This window comes from Mesitornis unicolor, unplaced genomic scaffold, assembly GCF_000695765.1.
Source record: "Mesitornis unicolor isolate BGI_N332 unplaced genomic scaffold, ASM69576v1 scaffold4499, whole genome shotgun sequence".
NCBI lineage: Eukaryota > Metazoa > Chordata > Aves > Mesitornithiformes > Mesitornithidae > Mesitornis > Mesitornis unicolor.
Window position 1 is genome coordinate 10099 of NW_010206398.1, and position 13744 is coordinate 23842.

General features: G+C 48.9%; 1 protein-coding gene across 1 annotated transcript in view; it reads right to left on the reverse strand.

Moving 5' to 3' along the window:
• Positions 1-13744, reverse strand: part of LOC104546353 (glutamate receptor ionotropic, kainate 4) — a gene marked incomplete at both ends in the record, with an annotated part of 40049 nt that overhangs the window by 8746 nt on the left and 17559 nt on the right. Inside the window, 4 exons of the mRNA XM_010191725.1 lie at positions 113-217; positions 894-1046; positions 3022-3183; positions 13473-13526. Coding sequence (XP_010190027.1) covers positions 113-217; positions 894-1046; positions 3022-3183; positions 13473-13526 — 474 coding nt within the window. The remainder of the gene's footprint in view (positions 1-112; positions 218-893; positions 1047-3021; positions 3184-13472; positions 13527-13744) is intronic.

Here is a 13744-nt window from a genome sequence, read left to right on the forward strand (position 1 = left end):
CCTCATCTCGCAAAGCAGGGTGTCTACAGCCCCCCTCGGCCTCTGCAGCAGCCACCCGAGCCACACAGAGACCATCCCCAGGCACTGTCCCCAACAACGTGGCCGCCCTCACCTGCCGGAAGCCGCTGCGGGTGTGCTGCAGGATTTTCAGGGCGTAGTTGGACCGCTGGCCTTTGCTGTTGAATTCGATGTGGCCGGTGAGACCTTCCAATTCTACCTGTCCAAGAGAGAATGAGTTACAGCGCCCATCAAGGCAAGATTTAAAGCAGGGGCTCACATCCATGGACCAAAGCAGCACCTTTGCCCCTCTTTTTGGGGAAAAATAAATCTCATGGCATTTCAGTTGCACCCCAAACAGACAGAAAACATGCTGCTTCGGCATGGTCAAGCTCAGCTCCGAGGAATCATGCTGACAAACTCTAGCTATTTCTCAAGGCTGAAATTTCAGGATCTGTTCTCATGCCAGAACTGGGCTTGATCGGTTCCAGCAACCACGCTTGGTTTCAAAGGAGCCCAAACCCCTTCGCAGGGACACTCACTTCTTGCCACTGAGCTCCAGGCAATTGTATTGCATGACCTTATGTCAACTCAGGTTCCCTCAAAACAGAGCTCAAATCACTTAGAAACATTGATACTTTAAAAAAAAAATAATGACCGAATTCCAGTTTTTCTACAGCAAAGCCTGAAAAACGGAGAGTTTCATGTCGTTCCAAGGCCACTGACAAACCAGCCCTCAGATCTCCTCTCTTTTTATTCCCAGTGCTACCTTCAAACAGGCCGGCACTCTGCGTTTGAGCGCTGTGCCAGCACCAGCATGTACATGCACGTCCTTTGCTTCCAGCAGCGACGAGCACCAGCTCCTAAAGCCCCAGCAAACTTCAGTCCCTCCTCACCATTCTCAGGTAGTTCATCAGGCTGGTGCCGTGCTGCCAGATCTGGGCAGACCCACAGGACAGGGGCTTCACGCCGATCTCCTGGCTCCGGTTCAGCTCCTGCACGGCCGTCACCACAGCGTACACGGCGTCAAACAGCAGCGCGGAGGAGAGCTGGGGGGGAAAGGGAGGGGAAAATCGAGATGGGGAGACAAAAATCAGGACCTTGCAGCAAGCAGCAAAGTGCTCACTGGGGCAAATGCAACCCCTTTGCCAGTCCCACTCCCAGTCTGCTACATTTCTCCTTCTCTTCTTGAGGGAAAGGTGACTGTGCTGCTTCAGCCTTCACTAGGCACCAGAGTCTCCTCCTTTGACCACTGCTATGAAAGGCAGATCCATGAGGAATGAGGTTTTGCTAGATCTGCTTCTCAAACCACCGAGCCTTGGCTTTCAGACCCCACAGAGAGCACCCAGTCCCTTGCTACAGCCTCCAGCTTCCTGCTCTGTAAAGGCACTGCTGAGCAACGACCAGAAACAGAGCTCACCTCCTCTCCTTCTCATCTTTGCTTTGTTTGCCTTTAATCAGGTTTCTTTGTCCACCAAGCCTCACCCACCATGTTTTCCACCCATGCACAACCATTTCAGTGGTTTTGATCTAGTTAATAATCAGCCATTTGCTCTCTTGCGTTCACTGTTGTGACTAAGATTTCACTTTTAATTACTGTCACCTCCTGACCCTGCTGGAATTAAGCCATTGCAGCTCATTACTATCCAGGCTACATTTTCCTCATGGCCACGTCTGAAAACATCATCTTACCATCCCAGCTCCCTGCAATGGGTTCAGTCTCTAACCTGGGGCTCCTTGCCCCCACCTTGCCCTGTATGTGACTTATGGCATTCAGCAGTACCCACATCCCCTATTCCTCCCAAAGCCTGATTGGGTTTATTCACTCCTGCCCTGCAGGGACAGTCTCACCCGGTTCAATCACCCCAACGAACCTTTGGCTTCAACCGCGTTACTCATTGGAACAGAGTGGGCCAGACTTAACCCTGCTTGATCTTGCTCAGATCACTGTAAGACCTCATTGACCACGACAGCCCAGGATTAGGCAGTTAACAAGCAGTAAAAACCTTCAAAGGTATAAGCCAGCACATTTAAAAGGTGTAATACCAACCTAATGCTAGCAAAACCCCAAACAGCAGTCTCATGGCACCAGTAACCCCTCACTTTCCCACCTTGGTACAGACTCACATTTGCTCTATGCTCCTCTGGAAACTAACAGCAGGGTTAAGCATATTTCAGTGGAAAATCCCACTTTATTTTCTGTTTATGGAAATCTCACGCATAAAAGCCACGTTTAAAGGTGAACTGAAATCTAGGGAAATATGAACAGGTTTGGCTAGACTGGGGTTTTGCCATGTGGTGGGTTTTTATTTTCTTCCTAAAATATTATCATCTGTATCTTTGCCCCCAAACACAACACAGAGAATTAAAACCATTAAAATCCTGTGAAATAGACTTTACAATCTGGATTTTATTCAATGACATAAACACTTAATTACAAACATCTGTTTTAGCCTAAATTCTAATTACCTAATCTAGCCATCTGTAATTTGAATGATTTTCTCTGATTTCCTTTCTTTGCAATGTGATTAATGAGAATGGCATTAGAGCAAGCAGCTCCCTCCTCCTTCCTCAGACGCTTTCTCAGCTTTAGCAAGAAAACCCTGGGGTTTTGCAGCTCACAGGAAACCTCCCTCCTGTCACTTCCAGCTGTTGAGCTTCCTTTTCTCTTTTTAGTAGGAGCTGTCCTACAAGATATCTGCTTCCCAGGACTAAGAAGGGAAGTTCTTACACAGAGAGATGCTCTCTGGGAGATGAGACGTGCCAGATTTCCAACAGCAGAGACAATGCACAGCAAAATGGGACTGGATTGCCCCTGCAGATGCAAGAGAGAAACACATGCTCTGCCTAGGAATACTGCACTTCATCTCTACTCTGTATCCTCATCACGCAGGGCAGGTCCCTTTTCTCATCACATGGAATACTGGTTGATGGGAGCCTTGCTACGAACATAGAGTGAACCAGAAAGAGACCTGAACCCATCTTCCAGACTCTGATACAATGGCAGAAATACGCTTTACTTACTGCTGGCCCAGTAAAAGGAGCGTGATCGCAGTTCTCCTGCCAGGACTGGTTGAGGCTCTGGACAAACTCTTGGAAGAAAGCGTGAGACTGGTTGAAAATGGAAAATCCCAGGATGTTGACTCGGTCGTCCAGCAGGCTGTCCAGGCGCTGCAGGGAAAACTCCTAAAGCAGCCCAAAACAGAACACAGGGTTAGGGAAGAAAGCAGGCACAAAGTTTAACCTGTTAAATTCAATCAGCTCCTCCCCACAGGGCAATCCTGTCCTGCTCCTTCATGCCATCAGGTACCAGAAAGGAGATGTCAATCATGGGACATCCTAATGCCTCCGTGGAGGTGGGAAGGTGCTTTGACTTTGGGCTTTGGTGTGGGGCCCATCCTGTTGCATTTCTGAAGAGCAAAGTGGTAAGATGTACGAAAACGACTGTATAGAAAAGGAAAAAAAAAGGCAGCAAGGGAGAGCTCTATTTTACTACTCACATCAATGGAAGGAGCTATACAACAAAGCCAGTGTCCTGGAGAAGAGTCCAGCCCTCCTTGTCCTATTAGCAGGAAATAATGGTGCCTTCCTCACTAATTTCTCTTTTGCTAATTGCTAAAATGGAGTGAGAAGGTGGGAGTAACAGTTTCAGAAACTGCTGGATGCCCATTCTCTTCCATCACTAATACGAATGTCTTTTGGCTCTGTGGGCTATGACATCCCAGCGAGCCAAGTCATTTTTTTAATCTTTCCTGCGTACGTGTGCACGTAGGAACAATGTCTGTAAATCTCCGAAACATGGAGTTACAAGACTATTGCAGCACGGCAAATTCCCATGAGAATGTGATCAGACACAGGATTAAGTGCATTTTGGACACAACCGCATTAACGGTAGGTAACATGAAATTGCCTGCGAACTATTGATTCATTTGAATGATATTATCCTCCTGCCTCCTTGACAGGTTATCCATTTACCCACGGCATCCTGTCAGCCCGCGCAACAAGGGCAGATGGCTAATGAGGACCTGGGCCCGAGGAGCTCCTGGATGCAGCAGAGCAGCAGGAGAGATGTTGAGCCCCTGCAAAACACAACCTCCCCCCAGCCAGAGCCAGGAGGCGAATTGTGCGGGGCACAACGCAAGCAGCTGCCCACCTCCCCTCTTGGCTTCGTTACATGCAGAAGGAAAATGAGACGTCTTGTACCAAAACAGCCATAAAGCCCAAGGCTTCAGTCTCAGGCCAGACCGCCTTAATCTCAAGGCTGATAAAACGAGTGCCTTTATTTGTTATGCGTTTTCTCTCCTGAAAACATTTTGAGGTTGTTCAGGCCCTGGCAGGTTTGTTACGCTCTGCTTCTTAAATTAGCAATTCCTGGGTGAGGGAATGAGCCCCGCTGACCTCAATCCACATGGGGGAAACTGAGGCAGAGGCGTCCCGTGCCCCGGCCACGCAGCAGTCGCAAGGCTGAACCCATGGGTACAGTCTGCTGGTGCTGGCTGAGTGACGGGGTCAGTCCCATCCGCAGCTCGGCTCCCTGCACTCCCAGCTTTCGGGAAGGACCCCCACCCACATCAGCCCCATTCCCAAGGGAAATTCCCATGCCCTGCTGATGCCGGAGGCAGCTGCCAGGGCAGATCTGGACACGCTTCCCCTGGAGCCAACAATTTGCTCCGGTTCAAATGTTAACAGCAGCTTTTTTTCCCAGCTCCCATTAGTGATGGCTGGTCAGTGCAAGCTTTGGTCTCCTTCTCCAGCCAACGCTCCCTGCACCCATCTATTTCTAGGCAAGGCTCTAGCTGCAAAAAACCCCATTTCTGTTGCTGTCACGCTCATAAAGCATCCACCTCTGTAACACACAGGGACCGCGTAGCCTGTACGTGACCCTCTCCCTGCACTGCTCCCTGACCTTTCCCTCTGCTCCAGCTCCAACCCTCTGTCTTTAAATGTTTTTCCATCAGACGTGCACAAGAGCATTCTGCAGGCCCAGGTCAGAAACGAGCAAATGAGCCATGAGCCGCCTGTGCAGCGAGATGGAGATAAACTGTCCTTGGGGGACACACTTCATTTGCAATGGGATAAGAGAGATTTGGTAAGGCCATGCTTGCTACGGAGGGCAAAGGGGTGAGAGCATCTGGATACTCCAGTAGCTGCCGGCTCAGCTTCTGTCCCTGTTTGTTGTTTTTCTTCCTTTCCTACACGGTCATTCACCACGCTTGACATTTCCAAACCCGCGTTTTGCAAACACAAACTCATTTCCAATTCAAGGCCCGTGCCACTCAGCTGATTTCCAGAGCTCGACGCCCCATCCGCCAGCCCCGGTCCTACCTCCTGCAAGAGGTAAGCGCGGTCAGAAAAAGGGGTGGATGATCTCAGATGGCTCCTCTCTCTATGCATTTGTGTGTAAGCGTTAACACGTTTACCTTGCCAAAGATCAGACTGAGGTAGAGGAGGACTGTTCAGATTCGAGGAGCGAGGCTCAGACACGTGAACAGCTCTGCTGTGGGTGCACGGGGATTCAGTGTCAGATCCCAGGATTTCTCATGGAGATGTACTGAAGCTGACTTTTGCCTAAGCTAGGAAGAATTTTAAACAGGCCGAGCACAACCATGGTACATGTACCCGACCTTGCCTTACACAGAATGGTTTCACAGCCACCACTCTCCTCTCATAGTCACTCTTCCTTATCTGCAGTGCTGGCTGGTGCTTTTGCAGGCTGGAAGATAGCTTTCCAACGCAATAAGAGCAAGGAGCCATTAGGAAAATAACTCACACTTGTCAGGAGATTCTATTTAATGGGAGACTCCAAGCCCTGGTGCGCCTTGTCCTAGCCTCCTCCGCCTGTGCAAATAACCACATGCATCCAGGCAAGATCAGGGGACCTGGTGAATGCAAGAGGGTGCGAATCAAAGAGGTGGGTGCAAACAGCCTCTCCCTCACTACCTCCTACTCCACTGCCAACGATTTTTCCTCTTTACACTAGAACAATTGCAATACTTGACCGGCACTTTGCCCTCTGTCTCAGTCCAGCTCCTTTATGCCAGCCAGCACAACCCCAGGCACAGAGAAGACCATCAAAAACCATGCCAAGGCTAATTTCAGCTACACCGATCCTGGCTGCTTGAATCCTTCCTCCTCTTCTCAGTCTGTTTTTTAAAACAACCACCAAAAGTCAATATTCAGTTTCATGAGATCTCAGAAGTAGTAGGCCCTGAGGGTCTGCAGCCAAAACTAATGAACTTTTACAGAAGAAAAATCCCCAGGCTTTGCTCAAATCACAGCAAATTCTGCGGCAGCACCAGGCAATTACAGTGTAGATTTTCTGACTTCTACTACAGGGCTGCAACCACTAAATACGTGCTGTTAAATAACAACACTTAGCAATTCTATGGCACTCTATATTTTCAAAGTGCTAGGCACACATTAGCTAATTGAATACAAAGGGGTTCCCTGGGAGACTGCACTGGAGGAGTTATTAGAGGATGAAGTCACTCTTGGGTTTCTGTGCTTCATGCGGCACTCGACCTGTATTCTCGCTTTACAGCAGCAGACAAAGCCTATGGAGTGACCAGCACGTTTAGATCATTGGGAGAGCCTGGCTAATAAAAGCCACACAGCCAAGCTCCGTAATTCATGGTTTTAAAGCCGTGAGCTCGGATTTTCCGGCGTCGCCAGCTGTGAGTTACGACCGGAAGATTTACAGGCTATAGTGTGCATTCCATTAGGGACATAAAGCCATGAGGTGCGAGCGCATTACTCAGCGTGAGTCTCTCGACTCACGGTTCGGATCGCGTGCCAGCCGATCCCAACTGGGACTCGGCGCCCACCTCAGCCCGCACTGGCGCCAGGGCTTCCGCAACGCAATTCCTGATGGAAATTCCCCTCCTGCCCTGTTTCACTCTGGCTCCGCAGCACATCAGCAGCACCACGCTGCTCCTCACGTTGTCACAGCACAGCGCCAGGGGGACGTACTAAATCACTGCTGTCCTGCCAGGAAATTACGGTGCCCACAATACAGAGGGGTAAATTGAGGCACAGAGCAAATAAAACGGCAAACAATTAATAAACTGACAGCATGATTCATGTTGGACTAACAACTTGCTTTACAACGCAAAGTATCAAAGCCAGCATTTGTATTAAGCATATAATTAATGAAGTATCCACCCCATATCTGCATGCAAGTGATCCACTCCCGGACTAAAGTGGACTCCACAAATGATGTCCAGGTCTTCCCTCACTACTGGTCTCAATGCCATGGATCACACTCTCCCTTCCCAGTCCGGAGACTTCTGCATGGAAAGGGCCGGCCAAGCAAGGTATTATTAGTGTCGTAACAGGCTGCCCGAAAAGCAAATGTTTTTGAAGTGTGAAGCTGCGAACCCTCGAGACTCCCCTGCGCTGCCACGCCGCGGTCGCACTTCAGCGAGTGGCTCCTGGTAATTGCTCACCCCGCAGCGGTGAGCCGGCCGGTTTGCTATTCAACGCTCTGCATCAGCTATTGAGCTCCTTCCAGCTTTATCGATTTAGCTGGCGATATTGTTCTGCATCCCATTTGTGTGCGCAGAACCTCGCTCCCTGACTCGATTCTTATCGCATTTTTAATAACCTAGATCACCCAGGAAGCAGGGAGCTGGCAGCCACTACCTGCATACCGGAGAGAAGTACAAAGGTGGGCTTGTTTCATTTTTAGTGACCCAAGACCTTGCTACACCCTGCTCGACCTCACCCCAGCCCAAGCACGAAGGAACAGCATTCAACCTGCACCAACACCAAGATGTCCCCATCCCTCCCTCCTCTCTCTTGCTCACACACATACGTGGTTATCTTCCTCTCTTAATTACCACAAGGACTCTATTGGATTTTTGGATCTACTGATTAGCAGCTTCCAAAACAGCCTCTGACGCTGCCATTGCCCAGCCCTCAGCAGGAGATGCTCCTGGTGCTGTAAGCTCAGCAGCCTGCACTGACTTCATCCCTCTTGGTCCCAGCCAAGGATCTGGCCCTCTGATGGGGGCGAAGGCTGATTTACACCAGCACAGGCTTGCTGTGGGTCCAGAACACGCTGTACTGTTCCTTCTCTTTTTTGTGTGGGATGGGAAGGAGCGTACTGGGCCAAGGCATCCATTTCTCTATTATTAAGCCCTCGCTCTGGCAAAACTTCCATGACAAGAGTATTTGGTGCTGAGAAAAGCTGTCACCCTCCAAACGCTGACTTACAGTTCCCATAACTGAGATTGCCTAGGAGCTTTTCTGCAGCAGCCAAACCTTCAGCTAGTGGGAAGTCAGCAGAGCGCTAGTGACATCACTGCTGACATCACTGGGCACCATTTTTCCCCATTTTAGAGTTAATCGAAGGAGATAAAGCGTCTCAGTTATAGCAGCAATCTAAACTCTACCCAAGCCATGGGTGACAGGACTAGCACACTTAGTCCAAAGGTACCGTAACACAGAGGCACGCCAGGGACTGCCACCCAAGCATCACTGCTCTCCTTGTGCGTGACTGCGAGCTCATTACATGACCAGGGCACCCCTGCGATGGTCACAACCTGGCACCAGTGCCCAATTTCTCCCCTAAAATCACTGGACTAGAGGTAGCAGTGGAGAAGATACCTGCCTTTGCTTCTCCGGATCCCATTGCCCTCAGGGCTGAGCTGCCGAGTTTGTTAATCGTTCCTAAGCTCCTCTAAGAACATATTTAATTATTTACTCAAGTGGACAATATTATGTTAAGTGCTTTATAGTTTTCTTGAAAGGCTCAGTTTATTTATAAACTATTGACAGAGTCAATAAGTTTATAATGGGCCACATGTAAAAATCAATTTCTCTGGAAGAAAAAAAAGTCATCACAGCAACAAACTGTGGCCTTTTGAGTGGGTAAGTGGACGTGGGAGATCCACCCAAGGCACTGTAATTCAGCCATTCATGTAGTTAAATAGCAACTGTGATCTCAATCTCAAAAATTTAGGGCAACTGTCCACATATAATCTTTGCTTTTACAAAGTAGATGCATCACAAAAGCACCAGTGTGTGCCATATGCTAGTAAAGATGGGTCTTTTACCTCCTCATGCAAGAAAAGCTATTAAATTTTGGAGGCTCTTCTTCAAATGAGAGCACTTCAGGAAAATACACTGCCCACATGCTTAGTAAAAGCAATTTACTTGAACTTCTCTGCAGGGAGCCTGAGGTTTGAAGAGCTACAAATCCTCAAAGAGCAAAGAGGTCAAGTGCTAATGCTGCGACCTGAAAAGTACAGCTCTTGGAAAGCAAGGGGTAGAAAGTCTGAAAGACAAATAGGACAAGACACCACGAGGGCAGAGGAAAAGAGAGAGGTCTGATCTCACAGCAGAGGGCCTGGGCTGTATCCGAGGGAATGATTTACTCAACAACTGGAAATCAACAGGATGGACTCTGAGCAACACATAAAGAAGACCCCAGACAGGTAGCACAGACAGCAAAACGCAGGGAGGTGCAGTTATTGCTTCGTCTAAATCCTCCTTTCCTCGTGCTAACTAGAACGAGGAGAAATTGCTTTGGCATCCTCGCAAAAACCTGATTTGTTTGCCCTGCTACCACATGCCACCGAAAATATCAACCATAAATCCAGGGAGGGATCGGGGCTGTACACAAAGGTTTGCTTCAGCTACTGGGAATCAGGAAGGCTGGCTGGGCTGCAAGGTAGAATTTGTCAAAGTATGAGAAGAGAAGGTAATTTCACAAAGCAGGACTGAAAACCTAAGCTCCACGGTCCCAGCCAAAAGCCATGGTCCACTTTCCCTCTGCTTTACACCATTTCCTACTTCCAAAGGATGTTCTTGTAATGATAACGTGTGATGTTGTCTGGGTGATATGGACCGTGGCTTCCCCTCCAGTCCTGATGGGGTGTCCAGGGCGACAGCTCAGCTTTGAAAACCCCATCTTAGATGCAGACGAGCCCTCTTTATAAATCACAAACAAAGAAGAAAAGAACAGGCAACAAACACACAAACCAAAGCAAAACTGATTTATCTGGTCTCTGGAAATGGAATACGGCAGCTGTTTTATCAGCACCACCACCTCCGCACAATATTGTTGGGGAACAAAACTGCATCAAACGAACAGAGCATCTGACTCAAGGCACTAGTAAAACTCCTTTACACCTTCCTTCTTACAGTAATAATTCTAATTGTTTCAATTATTTCCATCTAATCTCCTTGATAAATGTTTTGAAATTTAAACCCAGCCTGAGGTCCGTATGTTATGTTTAAAAGAAAAAAAAAAGAGGGGGAAAAAAAATACAACACCAACAACAAGCTACACAGAATGAACAAGCTAAAAGAATTAATTGTAGTTCAGGATTCTGGAGGCATCCAGCACCCCTCCTACCCTGTGTAATGCTGATTTCAAGGATTCCCAGCACTAAGAGGAACAGTTTTTTCAATGAGCAACAGCCTGCTCGCCATGCTCTATTTATGCATGATTATTACTATTATTACGGAGCACAGCATCGTCCCTTACACCGTCATAAGCTGTGTGGATACACAGAAACCCTGTGCCCTGCTGTGGAGCTTGAAGGGATGACGAGCAGCACTGAGCTCACCTCCGCACCGCACAAACCAAGGCACTGGAGCACTGGCCACTGGGGCAGCATTGGCCATTTATCACCAGGAAATGTCACCCCTTCTAGGAGGGTAAGCCCCTGAGCAAGGCAGTTGTCACTGTGTGGAGGGGCTGTGAAGAAACCTGGGGTAAAACCGAGGTTTTCTGCAAGAGGACTGAGGACAGAGGGGTGCTCGGTTGCCACACGTACCCCGTGCGCAGGTGACGGACGTGGGGAAGTAAAACGCCACAGACCTGCTCTGTTCTGCGAGTTTCATTAGGACTCCTGGAAAATTTGTTGAGCTGCTGCTGCTGACAAAAAGGGTCCCTTGAGCGGGCTGAAGGAGGCTGATAATGAATTCGCACGCAGTAAATTAGCCTGTGGATATTTTTACATCAGGCTGCTCGCCTCGGCTCCGATGGAAATGCATTGGGGGCTGAGGACTTCCTCCTCATTTGCTCCCGCAATCTCCTGCCAAAGGCTGGCATCAGCTTTTCATACACGGCCCTGCCTCCCCGCCAATGCTATCTGCAGCCATCAGGCTGGCTACGGCGGAGCCCTCGCCCCCAGATCGCTCTCCCATGGACCCACACCAGGGGAGACGCAGCAACTTGCCTCCATCTACCGCTCCGCAGAGAGAGGAGCTGCGACACACAGCAAGCTGTCAGCTGGGATGTGCTTATTAAATAAAATTAATGCTAGAAGACAGAAACAGAATTCCCCCCTAGTGCTGCAGGGCAGGTGTTTAATTCAGCATTTTATCCCCTTTTCGCTTCTTTTTTTTTTTTTCCTTGAAATATTTTTCCATCTCCAAGCAGCTTAATGCTATACAGACTGTCTATTCCCCTTCTGATGGGTTTTCCCTCCATTTAAAGCCATCTTTTTGCTTGTTCCCCTTGACAGCAGTTCACTATGATTTTATCTTTTCTATTAGGCAATGACTGCAAAACCTCAGAGGGTTCATTAGTAGCTTGATAATCCCTCCAGATTTATTAGTCTAAATTGCTCACTCCCATCTCCCATCCCCATTTAAATATTACTAATTTCCTTAAACATCTCCTCCATCTGCCCAGGTTTTGCCTGATGTCACCTTTCTTTAATGGTCCCTGCCAAAAACCCAGTTAGTTCTGCTGAGGGCTGGTCTTTTGGACAAAGTGGTAAAATAACCTGGGTAAACAGACTAATATCCTGTGAGAGTGAATGGCAACAGAACTCATTTCGCTCTCACCTGCCATAACTGCATTACACTGGATGAATGGGTTCCAAAGGCAAATTGCACATTTTGACCCCAAGCAAACGCTTAATCACACCCAGTGTGTGGTGGTGAGCTTAATTTTTATAGTTATTTCTATAACTACATAGTTATTTCTATGTCCAAGCACCATTCATGAATAGACCTGGTCCATTGGGGTACACAGCGACTGCTGGGACTGAGGAGGAGAAGCAGAGCAAGAAACAGTTTTGGGACCAGAGGACAATGTAAAAACTGCTTGGTGGGACTGGGAAATGGCTGAGCGGTTCAGCGTTGTGAGCAGGGTGTGATGGGGGCGGCCACTGACCCTCACCAGCTCTACCAGCAGCACCAGCACAGCTATGCTCTGACTTGGGGCTGGCACTGGGGGTGAAAAATCACAAAGCAGCAGCCACCGCCTTAAAACACGGGACCTTCACCTCCCAAAGGTGCCCATCGCTGGCTGATCCCCCCCAGGTACACCCCTTCCTTTTGATCTCCTGCCCAGTGCTGGCCATGAGCATGGGGATAAACAGCAGCAGTGAAGCTTGTTCTTGCTGGGCTGATATTGAACAAGGTTAAGACCTATGGATCGAGTGCTAAGCAGGAACCAGAATGCTATTAGTTCAGGTAGGAAGCTAGTGGAATTTTATCTTTTTTTTTCATTATTCTCTTTTCTGACATCTCCTTTCCCCATCCCCTTGCCATTCTCTGTCCCAATTGCTCTCTTGGCTTTCAACCCCTCCATTTCACTCCTTCCCCCTCCTCCTCTCCACTCCAGCTCTCCTGCCTACACGTTTGGCTCCATCCTTTCCCGTCTGTCTCCCACCCAAACACAAAGAGTGATTCAGCTCTCGGCTTTCCTGGCACACACACACCCTGGCATAAATATTAATAGAAATTAGAGAATATGAATATCATTTGGAGTTGGAAGGCACCTCCACTTAATCATCCAGCCCATCCTGCCGCACTCAGGTTTCCGTCATCCCCACACCGGCATTAATAGGTAGGTATCTGGTCTCCCTGGCGCTATCATCTCCCCCACGCCACTTGGCAGCCAGTTCAAGAACCTCATAGCTGCTGCGGCACGAGAAGTTTCTCTGGTGTTTATTTTGGGTTTCCCCCTGCTGCTGCCTAAGCCCATTACTCCTTGTTTAGCACAGTACTCGGGGATTTAGCTGCATGATCCCCCCATTAATGTTATTAGTAGCTATAAAGCCAAATCATCAGGGGCCACGCTGAAGATATACCCGCTCTGCCTCTCAACATTTATGGTATCATCCTTCCTTTGTCTCATACAGCCGCTCTCAAAGATGCAGCAGAAAAGCACAGGGCCAGGGTGCCTTCAAACGCATGCCCCAGTGCACTGCCCTTGTCCCAGCATGGGGAATGCCCTCAGCCACCCATCTCCTGGTGCTTCCCAAGGACCCACACATCTCATCGCATCGGCTCCAACTGCAATGTCCACAAATCCTACAAATCCAGGGCAAGATTCGCCCTGCCCGATGCTGAGGTTTGCAGGGGGACACCCCACTTTGCCTCCCTCTGCCACAAAACCCCGGCTCCGCAAGCACATGGCTCTTGCCAACGCTCCCACGGGCCGGGGAGATCAGCTCCCATTAACATGACTCTACACGCACACGGGAGAAAAGCCGAGAAAAATGTCTTACCAGATTAGTGAAGATATACGTGTAATAGGCAGACGCCATTCCCAGTTCAGCTGCCTGTGAAGGAGAAGAAAGGAGATTAGACCAGAGCCTGACAATCTTCAATCTCCACTCCAGCAAGGCAGACACTGGGCCACATTTGCTTTTTCATCCTTATCACTCCCTGCAAGCGCTGCTGTCTTCCTGCAGGCGGGGAAGGGTGGGACACAGCAACACAATTTGACCTGTGAAATTAAAGTCTGGGAAACCAATTTTTCAGCCGGACTGAGGCTACC